Source organism: Epargyreus clarus, unplaced genomic scaffold (assembly GCF_041222505.1).
Source record: "Epargyreus clarus isolate Ecla_fem2 unplaced genomic scaffold, WU_Ecla_fem_2.2 ptg000009l, whole genome shotgun sequence".
Lineage (NCBI taxonomy): Eukaryota > Metazoa > Arthropoda > Insecta > Lepidoptera > Hesperiidae > Epargyreus > Epargyreus clarus.
The window spans coordinates 8377533-8400382 of record NW_027332217.1 but is presented as its reverse complement, the minus strand read 5'-3'; the positions used below and the strand labels follow the sequence as shown (position 1 = coordinate 8400382).

Sequence of the window (22850 nt, the reverse complement as noted above, 5' to 3'; positions counted from 1 at the left end):
CTATGTATCTATTGTCCACCGACCATCTTAATTCTGTCGTAGCCAAACATTTGGTATAACTCTTATCCAAGCAAGCCGCGCCAGTTATCGGACCCTGTAAACAAATATAAAATTGAAATGTCATGTTCTTTTTTTTTTAACGAGGGGGAAACCTTCAAAAGGTACCCGATGCCGTGGGAGCGACACGAGGTTATGTGGGATTCTTAACGCACTAAAATCCCCCACGGTGGCCGTCCTCGGCGCTGCGTAGAGGACTCCGGGATCTCCAAAGGAACGCAACCGAAGTCCACTCAGCGTGTTGCCCGTCAGGCTCCGCCTAGGTGAGCTTAACGCTCGCCACACCGTCTGATGTGTACGACGGTATACGACCATACATACAGCTGTCCTTCCCGGAGTCGCTGACCGGGTGGTTTGAGCTCCCACTCTTGCCACCCGCAACCTCGGAAGCCCCCTCTTAGTCGCCTCTTACGACAGGCAGGAGATACTATAGTCCTACTACAGGACTACTAGTAGTAGTGTCTTGAAATATCTATAATTTCATGTCAGAGTTAATGTGGTGAAACTTTGTGGTTCGTTTGTGTTACTACGCCCGCCGCAATTATTTCTGAGTGCATGCTGATTGGATATTTCTTTGTCATAAAAAACTTATTTTGTGTAATGTGAACTTAGTCATTGCCTTTAAGATCGTTTGTAACTTATGCGTAAACAAGTTTTTTAATTACACAACATTATTTTTTTTATTTTCACTTATGACAGCCAACATGCACAATTCTGCAAAATCTAAGTGATAAAGTAAACAGCAATGACAGCCTACTTGTTGAAATCCAGCCTCTCAGTCGGAATGGCCGAGATTTAACCCCCAGGTCTCTAAATTTCCAAAGTTATGTGTATTAAAATAAAATATCACTCGCTATAACAGTGAAAGAATACAGTGCCAGCCAATTATATTACGGTTAGTTAATACCCTTCTCAATCTAAGAGGAGGTTGACGATACACACATGGTGTCGGACACATTAATGTAGCGGATTCTAAAATCAATAATTATACATATCACCAACATCCTGGACCGAAATCGGTAAAATATTTTACTTATTTTACCTGTAATATTGATGCTAAACATTTTACCACTAGACACAATGACTAGACACATTGTTTTCAATAAAATTCTTACTACTGTATTACACTGCACTGCTGCTGTGTTCCGGTTTGAAGGGTGTGGTAAGGAGACAGACTATTCTGAGGCATTCCAGCTTAGTCCTCAAGGGTAGCGGCGCATCTGTGGCCGACCTTAGGTAGGAATATCTAATCTTATCTGGGGTTGATTACAAATGTTCATGGGCGGCAGTTTACCATCAAGTGGACTGCATGCACGTCTGCTACTTCTATATTATAAAAAAATATATATTACTTACGGTTTCCTTCATCTTAAACACTGCTTCTGCTAACTCCGCCCGTGAAACGAATGAGGTGCGATTATCACATATATAATAATGAAGAACATACTGCGAACCCTCATGTTACTTGATTTAATCACCGCTTACTGGCTGACTGTTTTAAAATGATCCTTGCAAGTTATCCTCACAACCTTTTATACTGCTCTCTGACACATTAAGCCGCATTTTCGTATATTTCGCCACATTTCATAATTACAAGTATTATGATCAATTTATTGCATCCTCAGAGTTACAATGTCGTAAGTGCAAATGCCTTGTACTCAAGAAATTGCATTTGAATCACGCATATTGTCTTCAATTCGCAGTCAATCCGACAATGACACTTCTTTCATATAACGGAATTTACGGTAATTACACGAGTGTCCATGTTGTTTTTAATAGCTTGGCACTTTTTGAAATGATTTTTGTAAGAAAGTCAGTTTGAAGAACTTTGCTCTTACGTCATTTTAATTCTTAATGCCTGATAAGCGTTTCGAGAATACGAACAAAAGCTATAAAGAACTTACAAGCTTGCGCTGTATTTGTGTGCGAATTTAATTTCGTTCGGAGAAACGATGCATATAAATAATACGTTACCAGTTTGCTCTTTAATTCGAGTAATTATTACTTAGACCGCTATTTCCTCTACGTAACGACAGACGGGTTTCTAAGAACTCATAGTTAACCAAAATCTCAATTCAGAGATATAAAATCTCGTTTGAGAGGGCGAGTTAGTTAACCATTAGGCTATCTATCAGTGCTTTTATTAATTTATTTTTACTTAAATAACAGTTTTTAATTATATATTGTTATTTTTTATGTATACATTTGTATAAGAAAAGTTTAAAGAATTTATGAGTAATAAATACCTAACTCATAAAATGACGTTATCTACGGCACTGTTCAAATAAAGCAAGATCTTTAATATCTGAATACCTGTATTAAGTTTTAGACTTAGTCCTTAAGGTTTATATATCATTTTTTTCATATTTTAGTCAAATTTGCCGTAATATAAACAAACACATAGATGTATCATAAAATTCCTTGCTTTAAAAATTCCAGTTAGTCATCGATCGTTGAATCATCTTAAGTCACATTTGTAGTAAGATTGCTTTGTATATTTTTATATAACTATAGCGTGCACCGGGAAAATACAAACTTATTAGTATTCAAATTTATCGCGTATAAAAAGGTAATTGCTGACCGCGTTACTCCTTAAGATGGGAAAGTTGGCACGTCTCATATTAGTGTGTTATTATACCCTTCAAATCAGAACACAATTGATTGGTATCGCGATTATACTGCATGCAGACACAAGTGACACAATGTTGCCGTCACTAAAATCACAAAAGGAGTTTACTCACAACACCATACCCACACAGTAAATTACCTACTTTAACCATAGATTAGTAAAGATTACTCACTCCTAACAAGAAAATGTAACCAGTTTTGAGAATTGAAATAGTTGCGTAAAAAAGTTTTGCCACGTCTCCGTGTTAAAATGTCCCTAAAATATTTATAATAAATATTTATTTATTATGTAAATTACGCAGTATTAGTTAATTTTCTCTAAAAATGTTTTTATTTGTCAAGAATTCAAAAAAAGAACTTACTAATAAGCCGTTTGTGGCTTCATTCAATTTCAAGGCGGCGAAGTATCTTTACTAATCTATGACTTTAACATACGAGTACTTCGACGCGTACAGTACCCTTACCATGAGTTTATACGTGTCGACAAATATGACTGTTTTGGTATTTGTTTACGTATTGGCCCATACTATTTCCAATCAGTGCCCCTAGCGGATTGTGTCGGAACTTGGAAATAGTATGGGCCAATACGTAAACAAATACCAAAACAGTCATATTTGTCGACACGTAAACACTCATGGTAGGGGTACAGCAGTTCCGCTCCGCGCGCGCACGCGGTAGGAAATCGCTCTGTGAGTTGTAAGCTTTATGCTTTTCATCACTTTCCTAGCACGGTGATGGTATAGTGAGCAAACGTCACGATGTAAAGTCTTACTACATTCTCCACAAGTTTCCTGACACAGTTCTACTTACGTGCCACGCTACTTGTACACAATTTTATATTTTAAAATAAGAATTTTATGTTCTTTTGGGGTGAGCAATAGTTTTAGTATCTTTACGTGTCCTGCAATATGAAGACAGAATTTTATTACTTTCAAGACTAGCTATGTCTTTATTGGGCAACTGGACAAACAGGACGGAATAATATTATAGATGTTTTAAGCTTATAAAATACTTTTATTTCAAAAACACGCTCCAATTTTATTTATTATATTTATATTGCAGATGTCTTCCTTAATTTTGTTGGTAAGAGACTATTTCCCAGTAATCGGGTGTTTTTAATTATTTCAGCTAGTGAAAAGCATCCCTTTGCTCCTGCTGGAAAGTACCTAATGAAGATCATCTATGGACATTTGCGACATAAATGCATCACCGGATTTGAAGGAGAGCTTTTTGCACATTTGTAGAGTCCCATGTCATAGCGCTCCGAGATTACGGCAGCGAGGAGAATAGGGAGGAAGTTCATTCCTCGTCTTGAACGTTGGCAAAACCGATCGAGGAAACGAGTTCAAATAAATAACTTTTCCGCATTACCTCACAGAAGCAGATGGCGGCAGCTTCCATTTTCCAACCCATTCGTTGTTAAATAAAGCGTCAGTACTCAATCCTGATCGAAAAGTTGATATGATTACACTACGAACTGGTTTGAATATTTCAGTATGAAGCAGATGCTACTAGGGATAAAGAAACTTGTATAGGTATGCTACAATATTAAACGGGTGATTCTTTATAGACTGAGATCCGAATTAATGACGACTTTCATCTTAATACATGAAAACCACTTTATATCAAAGTTAGTAAGTTAACTAATACAGGATAAGGTATGATTGTAGCAATTTAAAAAAAACACCCTATTATTACGCTATCTGAAAGTGTCTTGTAAGGATCTAACTCTGGGAATGATTATTTATACTAAATATTCATTTTTAAGAAAATAAATTTTGTTCATACATTCTCATAGTTACTATTTTCAACTTTTAATTCATCATAATCTGGCCACGATGTTTATAACTAGAGATGCGCCGAATATTCTTTTGGTATTCGGTATTCGGCGTATTCGGCAACTTTTTTGCTATTTGTATTCGGCCGAATTATTCGGTTTTGGTGCCGAATATATTCGGTTCCAGTATTTCTATTTTTTCGTGTACACGACATGGTACAGGACTAAAACACAAAACTTCATGTAAGATGTATGTTAAATTACAAGTCAAACTCAAATCCTATGAATGTGTGAATGTGAAGAATGTGTTGAATAAAGCTAATAAAATAAAGCAATTAAACTTTAAATCGACATTTATTTTGATACCTCAAGTCAACACATTTATTACATAATCTTTAGTTAGTATAGTGAACATTTATTTTAAACCTTAAATCAGTATATATTTTTAAAACTCAAATTAACATTTTAAAGTGTTAATGAACACACATAATTGACATACTGACAATAAAGAAATGGTAAGCCGAATAATTCGGCCGAATATTCGGTTCAGTAAAGGTTAAACCGAATATTATTCGGTATTCGGTTATTCGGTGAAACCACTATTCGGCGCATCTTTATTTATAACCAACCACTATTAACATTCATTATTATTACCGACACGTCACACCTACTTAAAAAAGCTTTTACACAGTAATAGATATCGCATATTAATTAACATTTATTTATTACACGCCTGTAACACATGTAGTTTTGTCATTCTAAACAATTCAATCCATTAAATAATTGTTGAACCGATTATTGGAACAAAATTCACAATTGATGGCCACAATAACGTGATTCAATGCTCCGATGCTGCAAACATTTACACTTTGCTTTAGTTCAATATTTCCAAGCTACTCAATCAGGGGATTATTTCGAAAACATTTCTCTGTTCGGTATGTACGGCTATAAGTTTGGACCTATCTACTATTTAGACAGGCGTAATTTCGTTTCATTGTGTGGCGCAGTGTGCCTACACACTTTTAATAAATTTCTTTGATAGTAGCTTGGGATTACGTTCCATATTAAGAACAGTAAATTTATATAGCAAACTTTGGCTTACGTGAATTACTTTTAGTTGAGTGCGATTGTTCCTATATCCTGTTTGCTTAAATATGCATATACATTTGTTGCGCTAAAACTATTCTACATTTATGTTGGAACAAATTGGAACGTAAGCGGAAAACGGACTTCTATCATCAGAAATAATTCAAAGAGAGGCAGCCTCGTAAAAATATAAATCGTTTTTTCTTTTCTAACATTAAAGTAATAAACGAACATGAAGTCTTAGATAATAGTGAGTGGTCACTGCCGCTAACTCTGTGCTTTCTCTGCTAATCTTTGCAAATTTCTGCAACCAACTCCATGAGGAATATGAATTCTCCTTCAAGCCACTACATTTTTAGCCATACATTACATTAGTAGCGGTAAAATCTGCCCGGTTGATCTAAACTGATTTTTGATTTAAGAATATGTGTCCAAAATAACATACAGAACTTCGACGACCCTCAAAAAACCAATACTCGTACATTAAAGCTTACCTTTGTTCAATTCAAAACAATTCCATTGTAACCCATTAGGTAAAGCCCTATATTTAGTAGGCGATAAACACTGTCGCAAATGTAACAATACTGAAGACACGTGTAAGCTAAAACTTCAAACGTAGGTTGAAATGTAAAAATAAAACAGTCTTTGTTCATCCGAGAAATTACAATGTCTTCTCGTCAGTGAAGCAAATCATTTTTAACCGACTTCAAAAAGGAGGTGGTTATCAATTCGGCCGGTATCTTTTTTTTTATATTATAGAATTATTAATATTTCATAATATATTGATATTTTATAATTATGGTTAATATTGACGAAGGAAAAATGCTGCCCACCTGATGGTATGTGGCTACTCCCGCACATGGACATCTGTAATCAACCTCAAATAAAATTCTCCCCATCTGATGTCGGCCACAGAACGTCGCCACCCCTGAGGACGTATCCTGAAGTTGGAACGCCTCGAATATTTGAATCTTATTTGACGTTGATTACAGATGTCCATGGGCGACAGTAGCCACATATAATCAGATCGACACATTAACATTACCTTTACAGTGTTAAGCGCTGATGTGTTAAATAAAGCATTGTGAAAGAAGCAGAAATGGCAGTAGCAGTAGCAGTAGTGCCTTCGAAGTCGAACCACGAATGGTTGAGCGTTCTATCACATTTGAGTAAATGTATTTTGGATAAGTGGACGTCCACTTCAAGTTAGATTAAGCAACTTAAAACGTAAACTTAGCAAAATACTTTATAAATATCGGGTGTATTATATTTTGAAATTTAGCTTGCAAAATCCATGGCATACCTACGTACAGACAAGTGTACATAACTATGTAAAAGCTTAAAATGAAAATACGAATAAACCTGCCATGTCAAATGGCGCGACATCGGAAGTGCCATTGAAAGCAACGCAAACCGATACGACGCCTACAAATGTCACTCGCTACAATAGACACGTGTAAAACTAAAAATGGTTAGTAGAATATAGGTAATTCTATAAAATACTAGTAATATTGAAACATACTAAAGTTATTGCATTTTATAGTGTTTCAACATTAGCAGCCTCAATATACATAGATTATTTTGGTTTATTTGAGTTCAAAGACAAACTTTAATTTTCATGTTATGTCACTCATAATTGAAAGCTATACAGGCAAACTAATATAATATAAGTAAATTATTTACATTTTAACTAAGTATTCTAGCAAAAACCCGAGTCATATATACAGACAACTGAAGAAATAAAAGCTTTTGAAAATGAAAATACGAATAAACCTGCCATGGTAAATGGCGCGACATCGGAAGTGCCATTGAAAGCAACGCAAACCGATACGACGCCTACAAATGTCACTCGCTACAATAGACACGTGTAAAATAAAAGTGGTTAGTAGAATATAGGAACGTAATACCAATCGTAATACTAAGTATAAAAATATATAAAACACACAAAGTAAAGAAAGGTATTACATTCCATGTTTCAAGTTTAGCAGCTTTAATATATATTGTTTACGTTTATTTGCTTTCTTTAATTTTAATGTTAGGTATGTTACTTGATGTCCCTGTAGTCCCGGGTCTAGAATAGGGCTACGGTATCCCCTGCATGTAGTAAGAGGCGACTCATAGGGAGCTTAAGGGGTTGCGGGCGCCAAGAGAGTGCTCGAACCGCTCGGCCAGCAACCTCGGGAAGGACAGCGGTATGTGTGGTGTCGTACCGTCGCGCACACCAGACGGAGTGACGAGCATCAAAATGCGTCAAAATAATAAGAAGAATCCGGTTGCGTTCCTTTGGAGATCCCGGAGTCCTCTACGCAGCGCCGAGAACGGCCACCGGGGGGTTTTAGTGCGGTAAGAATCCCACATAACCCCGTGTCGCTACCACAGCATAGGGTAGCATTTTGAAGGTTTCCCCCTCGTCAACAAAAAGAAAATGTATGTTACTTGATTTATAATCATACAAGTGAACTAATGTGTTATAATTTATTTGACTTTGCATTTGTTAATAAAGTGATAAAGGTAAAGGCATGGTAAAGGTAACAAAATAAGGGCATAAAACTTATAAACATTGTTTTATTCTAGTTATACCGTATATTAATATAATCTTTCATTAGGATAATAAGCCTCCATACAATAGCAAACACTTAAATATACTTTTCGTTACTTCTCAATATTTACTTACAAACTTTTCATTTGAGATTTCATATTACATTTATTTTTGATCGAGAGAACAGAAAGTATTGTATTCAGAAAATATTTTCTGTTCTGTTGAATAATAAATACTTACGTTGAAAATATAATATCCTTAGATGAAAATAAGATATCTTATTTCACAAAGTAACACAATTATCAGTAGGTTAGCCTCTGTCGCAAACTTCTTGTTAGATTTCATGGCCGATGACCCCTAAGCCTTTTTTCTGTAAAAAAAAAACTATTACTTTTTATTGAATAGATTCGTGATGATTTCTAATTTAAAAAAATGAACTGTATGGTAAATGCATCGATGGTGAGATTTCAAAAATAGAGAATAAAAAAGAAAATAACAATGATGATTAAAGATTAAGTTTCAGTAAAATATGAAAAGGAAGTCATTTTTATATCTTATGCTCGTTTAATAAACTTACACCTTTGTAAAGAAAGAGTAGTAGGTTAGCTAAGGCCTCTCGGCGAGATAATTACCTACTCTTGCAGTGATGCATAGGGTTGTCACTTTTATTTTTAGTTAAATACCAACTGACCAGGCAAAATGTTTACTGCCATAGAATTTATTTATGAAATATATTTCATATTTACTCACCTATGATAGCACTAGGGTTTAAATACCGTAATATAATGAAATGTTGTACCAATTCATAAATGGGTTGTGAATAAAATACATCTTAAATATAAAATACATATTTAAATAATTATAAATTGGGCACAGAAAAAAAGTATTTGTTTCCTGAAAGCGCGGATCGCTTTATTGTTCGCGGTTAAAGTAAAATAGATTCTCGTCCTTATATAATATTTACGCAAAATAACTTTTACGGAAACATGGGCAGGGCATTAAAAATCAATTAAGCTTAAATAGCTTTTTTTTAAATACTGAGTAAGCATTATTTTAGTAGTATCGCAATATACCTATCTAAACCTTGTATGACGAGTATTTTTATTTACTGTCGTGTAAATATATAACTTGTACGAAGTAAACACACCCATAATCAGAACAATTACATATCTGTGAATTCAAATCCTAAATTCAGAAAACGGAATGCGTGCAATCATAGCCCGTACTGAGGCAACTCTCGGCCACTCTCCTCTATTTGATTGTGTGCGTAAAAAGCGCGTGCTTACACGGCGCCCGCTACTTACGCACACATTCAAACCGGCGGAGGCCGATTTGTATGAAGCTGTGCTACCACTCTTTCTTTACTATGTTTACACTGTGTCTGAACTTATAAACAACAAAATATATTTCAAAATAGTAATGGTTAATTCATCACAAAATAGGTACCATAATAATTACGACTTGCAGATACTTACAATTATTTTGCCGCCTTTTTTTATCACACTACCGCCGACCTTAGAAGCAGCGTGTGTGCTGTTGAACAAAATCGCCAGGGCGCTCATCATCAAAACAATAAAGTTGACTAACTTCATTTTGTTCGAATTTTTATATTAAATATTAAATCCGAGACCACGACTTGCGATTAGAATGCCAGAAGATTGTATAACGCTTTGACAATCTACACAAGACATTTATATGTTTAAACTCTACTCATTGAAGCATTGAAGAAAGACGATTCCCTAACATCTAAGGAAGTTTTACAATCTTTTTTTTATATTATACTGTCAGTTTTCCTTATAGTACAATGGATACGTGATATGAAAGTATAATGTAGACCCTATAATTTGTAAGTAATACGTCTAACTCACAGCCATAAATTCAATTGAACGTGAGTATGCAAAACATGGTAATGATTAATGCATATTTTATCGTTATTACGTGCACATTATCGTTTTGGAGGTGGTAAGTCTGTATCTTTTTTTTATTATTCGGTTTATTAGTGTATTGTAATACCGCGAATGGATACGGCCATTGCGACTAAAATTCTCTCCAAAAGTCGATGCAAAGTCTTGTGATCCTGCGAATCACGGAACGTACAAGAATAAAAAATATCTGATTTTCCTGTTCAATGTTCAATTAACCATTTGTACTTTACCTCAAAATAAATGCACCTATTTCTGTTTTCTAATAATAACCATAAGCTTTTGCTGTATTCTGGTTCGAAGGGTAATTTGGAAGGACTTGCACCTACAAGCGTTCCAACTTGGTCCTGGATCTTAGGTCCAAGGATAACTGAGGCCGACCTGACAACGATAAATAAAAGGAGATTCGTAAATGGTAACTTACGCCCTCCCAGATGGACTGCTCATTTACAATTTATATAAATATAAGGCCATATATCTTAAACGTTGCAAGATGAAATAAAATAAACCACTTAGAAAGTACACTTAACATTTAAGAACAATGTAAGTACTTCAACGTTCAAATTAATTGTCTCTTGCTAAAGTTCATTTTATTATACAAGTGTGCACTTCGCTGAAAACATGTTACTTAGTTTTCGTTTCTTGTTATTATGTAATTGTTTTTTTTTCTATTTGTCTGTATGACTGTAGTAGATAGCGTAATAGTGTCTAATTTCATAGCGTAAAACTATGAAATTAGACAATGTGTTCACCTACATAGAAAAAAATAGTTTGATATATATACTATTAAAGTTTAGAGCTTTACCTACTCACTAAAGAAAAATCATCAAATTATGTTATACTAAAATATCGCAGATTTTTGATAATTGAGGTATTGAAAAATACTTTTATGTTTGTATTAAACACAAAAAGGTCTGAAAACACAATTTTAGTCCCGACAATGCTTTTAGGCGAGTAACATCCAATTAGGCCCTATGGTAATTTCATAATCTCGAAAACCTTTTTAAATCCTAAGTAATGACGCTACAAACATCTAGAATAATATAAGGCAATACTTTTTTTTACTACGACTAATAGTTTACCAAACCATGTCATACTAGAAAGTATGATATTTCTATGCGGAAGATCCTAACTTTTTGAGTGAAGATTTTGTCCACCGCAAGGGCTAAATTGGAACGCCTCATTTTAATATTTTTGGAGAAGGACTACGGAGGCACCACGGCGCCAGCGAAGCTCCTGTTTCTGTTTTATAACAGCAGTATAGCGCTGCCATGTTCTAGTTTTAAGGACTCCACCCTTCAAATCAAATAAACAATGCAAACATACATAGCTCATAGCTATCAGGGACACCAAAGCATAGGTGACTAACCTCTGGATCCTACAATAAGTTATTCGTATCTTCCCAAATACATACCCACTAACAAATATCAATTAGCTTATTCGACATAGCTTTTAGCATCAACTTACAAGCAAAATACTTTTACCTCGTTCTTTAAGTTGTTTTACAGAAATTAACAATGATTTGTTTCAGTTCAGTGGAGATTTATTTGCAACACTTTACCTGACACATATTTACAGCCGCTTTCAACGTGATTACTCGTTTAAGCTTCACGATGCCGGTAAAATAACAGTACTAAATTGTACCGTATATTTTGATGCTGTCACCAGAAATTTAACAACAACGTAATAACCGTCAGTTTAATTTTAACTTAGTTGGGAAAATACGTACCTAATTGACATAACTAAATCGTAATATAAGAGGAAGTGTGAATACATTATTATGAACAGATAGCCTAAAAGATATGAGTAGCATCCGTAACATAAAATAAAATAGGTATATACCTAGGAATTGTACACCTTTACCATAAGATTGAGAATAAAATCTAGGAATCAGAATAAGATATCAGAATAACAAATAGATGAAAATAAAGGTCTTTGGGGTGTATCTTTATGATTTCAAAATATTGATTTATTACAATATTACCTAAGCATTAATATCTTGTTTTACCTCGAGATTTTAAAAACATAGTAAACGAGTATGCGGTCTTTATCTACATACAAACAAACTAGAAGGTTTCAGACACGACGCGTGGTAGATAAAACCATACTCTTTTATACATATACAATATTTTGACAGGACAGGCACGGCCCGTGTCTTCCCGGCTGTGTTACGGTAGATATTAATACGATAATACAAATTGTATTAAAAATACTTTTTGTCTGATACATACAAATATCCCTATATGTAAATAAAACCTTAATACGAGTATATTCTAAGTGTTGTTTAACAAACCCACTTTATGATAATTTTTTCAACTATTTCTTGGTTGCAAGGATATCAACCCTTGGAACTGCATCAAGAAAGTATGGTTGTAATGTATTGTTTTGTCTTATTAGGTCCACCTTCTGTACATTGTATCTATTGTATGTCTTTTGTGTCTTGGGTCTTATGTAAGCGACCAAGTTTCAAATCTTCTCTGACTTTTAGAAGTTAAAATGCTATTTTGCAAGGACAGCTTGTTAGCCTAATTAGTCGCTACTAATATGACATTAGTAGATACCTACCCAATACTACCCATACACACCCATACATTCTAATCTTTTATTTATAAACGAAATTCGAAACACGAATCACCATTTATATTTAATGCCCATCCTGATAGTTTCGAAGAGGAAAATTTAAGGGTTTTTTTACCAATCTAAAATGTTCGGATATAGGTAAGTAGGTACCTACTTATGTGACTAAATTAAACTTAAATACTTAATTGAATTTCAAAAATCAAATCAGAATTATAAAGTCAGGATGACACAGTTCATTTTAGGTGTATGGTGGCTTGGTGTAAAATTAAACTCAATTCATTTATAAAACACGTTTTATGCAGTTTGTAACAAGAAACTTAGTATAAAGATAAAAAGCACCCAAACTTTATGATTGACCCTCATAAAAAGTTTGGTGAGAACCGCTTATAACACCAAGTTTTAAACCAAGCCACTCTTAAACTAAAACAATTTCCGTGCCATGCCAAAAAGTCCGAACAATGTGAATTATGATTATGTCGACGCAATATCCCTTTAGAGCCTTTTCACACATAACCACAACCAAACCACAACACAACTGCGTAGACGGGCGCCAGATTCCGTATATATAATTATTATTAAAACAAAAACCCAACTTTTTAAAAACATAGCCCATGCCACGTGAGAAGCATGCCACTCCCAAAATTTAGACGAGTCTAACGTTATGAGGTATCTTACGTATGTACAGTCACGAGCATAAATATATGACTATGGGCAGATCAGCAAAAATATGTGACCCAATAACGAGTTTAATAATATATGCCTGCACGAACGCAGCAAAAATATCTGACAATTATAGGCCACAAAAATATGTGATGATAACGTTGATCATATAATTGTGACATATGTTATGACATGTGACGTCAACTAAGGGGCAATAATATCTGACATAATTTACAAATATCTTTGATGTAAATATCAATCAACCTACCAGTCAAAGGGGCCAATGTATTTTTCCGGAGAAAGAATATGAGCAAAAAACACGTTATAAATATTTTTTCATATTTTTTTATTTAAGTAAGAAAAAACAGGGTTAAAGACAAAGACAGGATAAATATATTTTAACAGGGTGAATTTCCAAATCCGAATCTATAAGGATTAGCGAAAAATGCTAAAAGGAGTTACGAGGCCGATATTGATAAAAACTAATACTGCATCTTTAGTTTTTAGAGTTCCGTACCCAAAGGGTTAAAAGACAACCGGAAAATAAGTATTATACTTATTTTTATAAAATAGTAAACATCTGGTGGTACGGAAGCCTCCATGTGCGAGTTTGACCCGTACTTGGCGAATTATTTAAAATATCCCTATATACGGGGATCGAACCAGTTCATTTTGAAAAAAAAAATACACACCTTATATATTTCTACTATCGGATAGTGTCCCTTATACGGATTAAATTCTGGGATTAAATTACAAATTATAGGAAAAGCTTCTATTTCACCCTGTATACAACAGAAAGAATATGTCCTAACGACTTTTACAATATTATATAGATTATACTTTATTAAACTAAAATGGTTACGAATATTCTGCTAAGACAAAAATATAAAAAGAAGTTACCGCAACAGTTAATTGATATATAACTTTAATTATTTATATTAGCAATACCAAGTTCTACAATTAGCAATATTATCGGAGAAATAGGTTCCATCTTTATGATGTCGCTTTGATATATTTTTAACACGCTTTTATTAGCTTCAGACGTATGTATGTTGGTATGTTGGTATGTTGGTATGTTAGTATGTAACGGAATCTTTGAACATGATTTTAACCCCCTTCAAAACGTCGGATTAACTCGAAATTTGGCATACTTATTAAGGACCGATGACAATTCAATATGTTAAACATTAATAGTTTTGTACCATTGTCCTTATCAACATCCTCTGGATTAACGATTTTCGAGGCGAGATTTTTCAAACACCTTCAGCAAAGTTCATCGCAACTTTAGATTGCAAATAATAATTATTGCTATTTAGTTTCAATAGGCGTAACTTTTATATCGTGATTTTTAGTTTAGAAAATAATAATGTTATTTCCCTATAACTCAAATGTTCTGAAACGTATCTATAATGCGCTCTTGTAGAATGATTTTTAGGATTCCGTACTCAAAGGTTAAAACGAAACCCTCTGCGGTCTGTTCGTCTGTCGTTGGGCTTTATCTCTTAAATCGTACTAGATAGACACTTGATTTTTTTACAAACGATGAATAATGGTGGTCGCTATAACGAGAAATACTAAAAATTAATAAATAATTATAGTTCAAAAAACTAAAAAACACGCTTTTATGATAAAATCAACTAAAAAGTAGAAAATAATGTTCAATCTAAGAATCAATTAAGGAACAGTAAATAGTATAATTGTGGAAAAAGTGTGGGGTGCTCCATTTATCAGGTTCGAAAAGCACCCCACACTTTTTCCACAATTATACTATTTACTGTTCCTTAATTGATTCTTAGATTGAACATTATTTTCTACTTTTTAGTTGATTTTATCATAAAAGCGTGTTTTTTAGTTTTTTGAACTATAATTTTATCGTTTAAACGTGGGTAGTAGATCTTTTTATCCAACGCTGCCGAGTAACGTTTAGGAATTGATTGATAGTGTATTATTAGAAACCTATTCAATTTCTTTTTATTATAGTATTATTTTAATTAATTATTTTGTATTTTTTTCATGATGTGTTATTTTTATAATAATAAGTTCTTATTTATAAAGTTACTAGATTCTATGATTTTGCATAAAAAAGAAAAAGAACGCGGCTTGACGTTCGAGTTGTATTTTGAGCCGGAATAACAAAAGTGAATAGATTAATATTGTCAAATATTTTTGCTTCGTAAGGTGTTCACAATTATTTGATCAACGTTATCATCAGATATTTTTGCTGCCTATTAATGTCAGATATTTTTGCTGCGTTCTTGCAGGTAGATATTACTGAACTCGTTCTTGGGTCAGATATTTTTGCTAATCTGCCCATAGTCATATATTTATGCTCGTGACTGTACGTTAAAGGTACGTGAAAGTGTGAAAAATTGAAATGTGCGTACATTATCCCGTAGTCGGGTAAAAAAAGATAGTTTTAAAAATGTTGCCCGTTTGTAGGACCACATTTTGTCATCCAAATCAGCAGAGTGGACGGATGGATTTAAAAGTGGTAGAACCCTTTGTGGTTCGACTCCAGGGGCACCACCGCCACACCTATTTCTGCCTAATAACATCAGTGTTAAGCGCTGCTGTGTTCCGTTTTGAAGGGTGTGGTAAGGGAGACATACTTTTCCGAGGCATTCCAGCTTAGTCCTCAGGGGTAGCAGCGCATCTGTGGCCGACCTGAGGTAGGTATATCTAATCCTATCTGGGGTTGATTACAGATGTCCATGGGCGGCAGTAGCCACTTACCATCAGGTGGACTGCATGCTCGTCTGCTACTCCTATATTATAAAAAAATAATAACAAATGACACTTTGAGAGGACATAAGGGGGCGGCTACTCTATAACAAAGACACCACAACACAATACAAGACTATGTCGTGTTGTGGTTGTCTTTACGTGTGAAAAGGCACTTACGTAGGAGGTTTTCCACATTCTTACACGTACCAACTTTGCGAATAAACCGACACGCCGTATGAATTACAATCTGAAGGATTTAGTGCGGGGAAGTTCGTTGTTTGTTACTTTACATTTCGATTTCCCCGCTCAATGACGTAGATACTGATCCCGCAGGTGGATTTCCGATAGTCATTTTAAGTTATGGAAGAGGCAAAAGGTGTACCTGAAGACAGAAAGTATTGCATAACCACTATATTAGAGGTTATTAAACTTATTTCGTCTACCATTGAAATGTATTATTTTCTGTTGCCCCCAACATTTTCTATTTTCGCTATTTAAGTAGGAATAGAATCGGTCGCAAGATTTTCAAAATATATTAGTAGCAGACGAGTACGCAGTCCACCTGATGGCAAGTAGCTAATGTCGCCCATAGACATCTATAATCAACCCCAGATAGGATAAGATATTCCTCCCTGAGGTCGGCCACAGATGCGCCGCAACGTGAGGATTAAGCTAGAACGCCTCGCAAAAGTATGTCTCCCTTACCACAACCTTCAAAGCAGAACACAGCAGTGCTTAACACTGCTGATATGAGACAGAAATAGGCGTGGCGGTGGTGCCGCCGAATTCGAACCACAGTGAGTTCTACCACCATCAAAACTTACATACGAAATAACAAGACAAACTAAATATAAGTTTGTAAAAGTAATCATCACTGTCACTGAAATAAGTTGAGGAAAAGGTTCCATTGCAATATCAAATCAGCCTTTGACGTAAAGAGCTCAAACGACCTTTCAATTTTCTATGGCCCCGTCCCTCCGAAGCCCTTACCCCCATAAGGGGCATTATTGCCCGCATTGAGGAACCCTACTCTTTAGTAACTTGTACATTTGACCCTAATGGTAAATATGACACAGGATAGATATATTTGATATTATCTTTATGATCATGGCGTATTATAATATGTGCATGTACATAAAATTAATAGACAACAACTTTTAGAGTTTATAACTTATATTTATTACTAGACAAAACCGATTTTCGGGGACATAGACAGAAGCTAATATAAATGTCAAAATCATTTAAATGCCGCATTCAAACAAGCCGCTAACGTGACAATTACCACTGAATAGCCATCCAAATTCCTAGTTTGTAACCTACAATACGCCTTCATACTACTGTGACATTCATAGCAAACAGGATGTAAACGTGATCAGCTCATAACACTGCGCTACGTAGCCCTCAAAGCACAAATTTCCTCGGATTTCCACGCATGAACAAATCCCAAACAACCGAACCATAATTACAGTATCCGGATTATAGAGGGAGGCTGTAAATTTCACGAAATGGTCCACTACAGAATAAAGCAGTGAAAGCCAAGTGGTTTGAGATTCGGTTATTCGCGCTGCGGATCCGAAGTTCAAATCCCAGGCCTATACTTTTTTGGAGAATACGCATATTAGTTGGCTCTTGTATTAACTTTAAAGGAAAACAGGTGGGATTCTATATGCCAGATTTTGTTAAATATCAACAAAGTCTACCAATCCACACTTGGCCAACATGTTAGACTACGGCTTAAACCTTGCCGAGACACGTGTTCAGTAGTGGGACAGTAATGGGTTGACAATGATGATGATAGAATATAAAATTGAGGATAATTATATATTTCGTAATTAACTCATTAATATTACCTAATATCATTAATTAATTTACTAATATTAATCTTTAATCATCAAATATTACCTTATAATTATAATATTTATCTACCTTAGAATCAACGAATGCTTAAGGATGTCTCACTACGTTCAATATATCGTACAAGCAGACGTTCTGCCGGAAAAAAAGAATAGACATCAGCGCCACCTATAGGCTTTTAAATTATCCAATCGTTCAAACTCGAATAGACAATACACTCAAATAATCAATGATTTATGCATATTTTAGTGCGAGTACGATTAAAATTCGTGCGCGCAAGTACCTATACCTAATACTTGCACGCCATCTACCGTAGACATACTATGCCAGAAAACTTTTGCGGTAATGTACTAAACAACTTCTTAAAGTTTCGTAGTGGATTAATGATGTAGGACAAAAAACAGCCAGACATACATACATTCACTTTTATATATATTGTACATAAAAATACAGGTATAATATGTACCGTAATATTAGGTTTTGAGATTTTCGCTGCCAGTCACACATGAATAAATTTCATACAACAAGTCCCTCGTAACAGCGTTATGTACGGGTGTAGTAAGGATCAGCTTTATACCAGAGAGCAGTAAATTCCCCAAAATGGCCAACGTATAACGGCTCATAAAACAAGGTACTAGGAAACCCTCGATCAACTGCCTTTGCCTTCGTCATATCGAATAGCACTGATTTTATGTTGATGGAAAAATGAAGGCTTTCTTGTTTTTGATCCAATTTTCTTTTACCATATTTTTCATAAGATTGCTATAACGAATGAACTTGCAGTGCACCTGATGGTAAGGCGGGTGTATATAAGGCGGTAAGAAATGGGTATTTTGATGGTAATTCCCCGAACGCATGATTCTACCGCCTTTCAAAGCATACAACGAGTAATAGCGGAAATATTTTAATCATTTTATTTTTGAAACAAAGACGTACAAACTGGAATGAACCCCAAACTCTGAATAGTTGGTATTGGAGTTCTATCTCAGATCAGCATTGCGTTAATTGGATTAAGTTAAAGTGTAGCATATAACAAGTTTATGTTTAAAACATTAGTTAGCGATCTACCAATTAATAAGACTAAGATTATGTAATGGAAAAATCGTGGAAATCCCGGTACCAATAACATGAACATCCTCATCGATCTAATACTCCCACTGCTGGGCACGTGAACATCAAAGCTAATTTTGTCTCCTAGCGTAACAAAAATAGTTTATATCATGCTAACCAAGTTCTAATTGGTTGAATTTACACACCTTTGAGATTTTTCTACAGAACTCACGAATATACCTTTCCTCATGGTTTCATTTCCCGAAAAAATATTTTATAAAACAAATGTTTTATTTATTATTATTGACATCATAGATTAGTAAAGATACTTCGCCGCCTTGAAATTGAATGAAGCCACAAACGGCTTATTAGTAAGTTCTTTTTTTTAATTTTTGACAAATAAAAACATTTTTAGAGAAAATTTACGAATAAATAACTGCGTAATGTACATAACAAATAAATAATTATTTCAAAAATTTTAGGGACATTTTAGCACGGAGACGTGGCAAAACTTTTTTACGCAACTATTTCAATTCTCAAAACTTGGTACATTTTCTTGTTAGGAGTGAGTAACCTTTACTAATCTATGATTGACATACAGATTACGGATTTATAGAGAAGAGATCTTAACATTGTGTAACATATAATTACAACTGGGTGAATTACTGCACACATGGGTATTTAATTATGAACTACGCAACATTTTTATAATTGTTCGAAGTATGAAAAGTCAAGATAGAGTTTAGTTAGACAGATAGGAAAAAAGAAACTAAAAGTAACTTGAGATAAATAATTACTTAACACACAGATTTTTTGTACCAGAATTATTATTGTGTATTTACATTTTAATATTTGATTTTCAATGTTACATTTTTTTTTATCATAGAAAATTACACATTTATAATAAAAATAAATTAATCTCATTCAGAAAACAGTTTCAAAACCGTACAAAAATGTTTTACTACGCTCTTATAGGTATATATTATAGGTACAGGTACCAATGTATATTTATTGAATTAATATGTACTTATGTGCAGTCTGTGGAATACGTATATAAGAAAAAAATAGGTACACAATAATTTGATTATAGTTGATAAACATACTTGACGATACGAGGATCATTTTTGAGTAGAATAATAATAATTCATTCTTATAATAAATCATTCCTTATCCTTATATTATTTATACAGTTAAGTAGAATAGGTTGAAATCTTCTATTACAAACGGCAAAAAATATAATTAATGAAGCCAATTAGTTATGATTGCGCTAACCTAATTTTAAGTGTTGAATAATCGTACCTACTTTTTAATAACTTGTTACATTAAGACTACTAAAGCCTATAACGAGGCTACTGATGTATTATAAATTTCTGTATAACGTAGATTAGAAAAATAGTATTTTGATGTAGAGGAAAACCCACAATTAACCACATCACGTTCCATAGTGCGCCTCACATATATATATCGTTACTCCTGATATTGTCTTTCACTGTCTTACCTTGCTTCGAGTAGTACCAACACTTTCCCAGTTCATCCATTCGTCATGAAGTTCTTCAACCTTTTCATCTTGACTCTGGCCATCCTGGCAATGATGCTGGGCGGCAGCCACGCAAATCCCAAAGGAGCTGGCGGCGCTATCAAAAAAGGAGGCAAAGTTATTGTAAGTTACCCTAAATTTACAAAATTCTATAAATTATTTCGTGTATTTTCGATGGTTTCAATCCTTTTAAAGAGGTAGAGTTTCAAAGGGTTGAAACTGCTAAATACTAAGTGAGTGTCTCTTCACGACTTGCTGAAATATACTTGACTACGCTGATTCTATTCAGGCAAGGCGACTTGATGGAGAGGAATTTTGAAATATTTTTAGGGTAAAAACTGGTCTTTAGTATACTGTCTCCGGTATGTCATTAAAAAGATACGACAGTTAACTTGAAGGTTTTTCATTTTATTTTATTGAATGAATACCGAATGCCTGTATGAATAATGTAACCTGTAAAAAGTGTAAATTGTAATCTTGTATGTCCCCATCACAATTGACACCACTATTAAGATTAAAAATAAGAAATATATGTAGAGGTAATAACGCCACCTATTCACCTACTTCATAAGTTTAACTTTAAAACTTTACGCAATACGTATTTGCTATAAACTAGCGGCAGGGGCCTTTTAAAAATAGTATTTTTAAATTGAAACATGAATTTTGGGCATAAATTTTGATATTTTTTTAATTGATATTATTTCCGAATTAATTTTTCTGGGTATTGCAAAGGTAAATATCGGTCAGTAGTAGACCTGTCAAAATCGAATTGTTTTTTTTAAACTTGCCTTTCAATGAATATCAGAGTTTTTCAATTTTCAATTTCAAAGCATTAAAATGATACAAATTTAATATGCCATTAATATATATAATATGACATCATAGCAATAAACTACGAACAACCCAAACTATAATTAAATATTTTATTTAAAAAAAAAACTATGTATTTAGCATAGATATCTCACCGCCTTGTAATTGAAGGAAGCCATTAAAAGGCTTAAACGGCTGACAATTCTGTCAGCCATTTAATGGATGTCATGGTGTAATTTACGCGGAACAATGCCGGCATGCGCAGTTAGGTGATGCAAAAACACGAAATCGAAGAAAAAGTGCAGAGAAATATCGTTTCATTCGTAAATGATCTCAAAACTACATTTTTTAAATATTTTTCAAACACGAAAATAGATGATAGTGACAATTTCAATTGTCAAAACTGGTTACATTTTCTTGTTAGGAATAAGTAATCTTTACTAATCTATGGAATGTACTTACCTACTGTTAATTATACCTACTCGTCTGTCAAAAGTAGGTACTCTTACTTTACAAGCATTTTTTTTAAATAATTACAGCAAACGGCAACTTTAACTTGCTAGAAAATTGAAATACTCGTACTTAGCATAAAAGAGCTGTTGGGAAAAAGTTAGCTAAATGTCTTTTTCTTTTTGCTTAGATTTTCCGCACTGCTCTCCCGCAGTAGCTTTATGTCTCCTAACTTTCTAGCAAGACTTTAAACAGATCTAGTATTACAGGGTAGGCAACGAACATTAATGTCTTAGTAAACTAATAAAGAGGTATATAAGGATTTTCAAAACACAATTCCAGAAAAGATGTAACAGTTTTAGAATTCGAGTCATTGATTGAAATCTAATACCTCTGCGTGCTGATAACACAACCCCTAAAGTGAATATTTGTGTGACAAAATGTTAATTTCGAGTCTTCAAAACCTCGAGTAGTGAAGGTGGTAGAACCCTTTGTGGTTCGACTCCGACGGCACCACCGCCACACCTATTTCTACCTATTAACAGCAGTGTTAGGCGCTGCTGTGTTCCGGTTTGAAGGGTGTGGTAAGGGGGACAGACTTTTCCGAGGCGTTCCAGCTTAGTCCTCAGGGGTAGCGGCGCATCTGTGACCTACCACAGGTAGGAATATCTAATCCTATCTGGGGTTGATTACAGATGACCATGGGCGGCAGTAGCCACTTACCATCAGGTGGACTGCATGCTCGTCTGCTACTCTTAAATTATAAAAAAAAAATGAGTATATCAATGGATGCACAACTTAACACGCTTTCATCACTATCAACTTGACCTGCATGTGTGTATCTGGCTATGTAACGGAATCTTTGAAATAGATTTTAATTCAATTCAATTCACTTTGCCCCATTCTCCTCATCAGGATCGACATGATTAAAAATTTTCCTTGTGCGATTTTTGGCGTGGATTTTAGTTTTTCAACTATAATATTTTATTTACAGAAACATGGACTTGGAGCACTCGGAGCCATTGGTACGGGTCATGAAATCTATGAACACGTCAAGAACAGGGGTTAACTAATTAAATAAATTAGGATGTTTGAACCAGCTCGTTAAATTTTGTACAGTATTGTTTTAATAAACTATTTCATGTAAACTCTTAAAAGTGACTCTTTGTTAACCTA

At 34.3% G+C, this 22850-nt stretch overlaps 1 protein-coding gene across 1 annotated transcript; it reads left to right on the top strand.

Annotated features, from left to right (window-relative positions):
• The first annotated feature begins 20153 nt into the window (after positions 1–20153).
• On the top strand, positions 20154–22850 carry LOC140744651 (uncharacterized). The gene is made up of 2 exons (XM_073076267.1): positions 20154–20537; positions 22669–22850. The coding sequence occupies exons 1-2, from the start codon at positions 20421–20423 to the stop codon at positions 22741–22743; spliced, it is 192 nt and encodes a 63-aa protein (XP_072932368.1). The 5' UTR covers positions 20154–20420; the 3' UTR covers positions 22744–22850.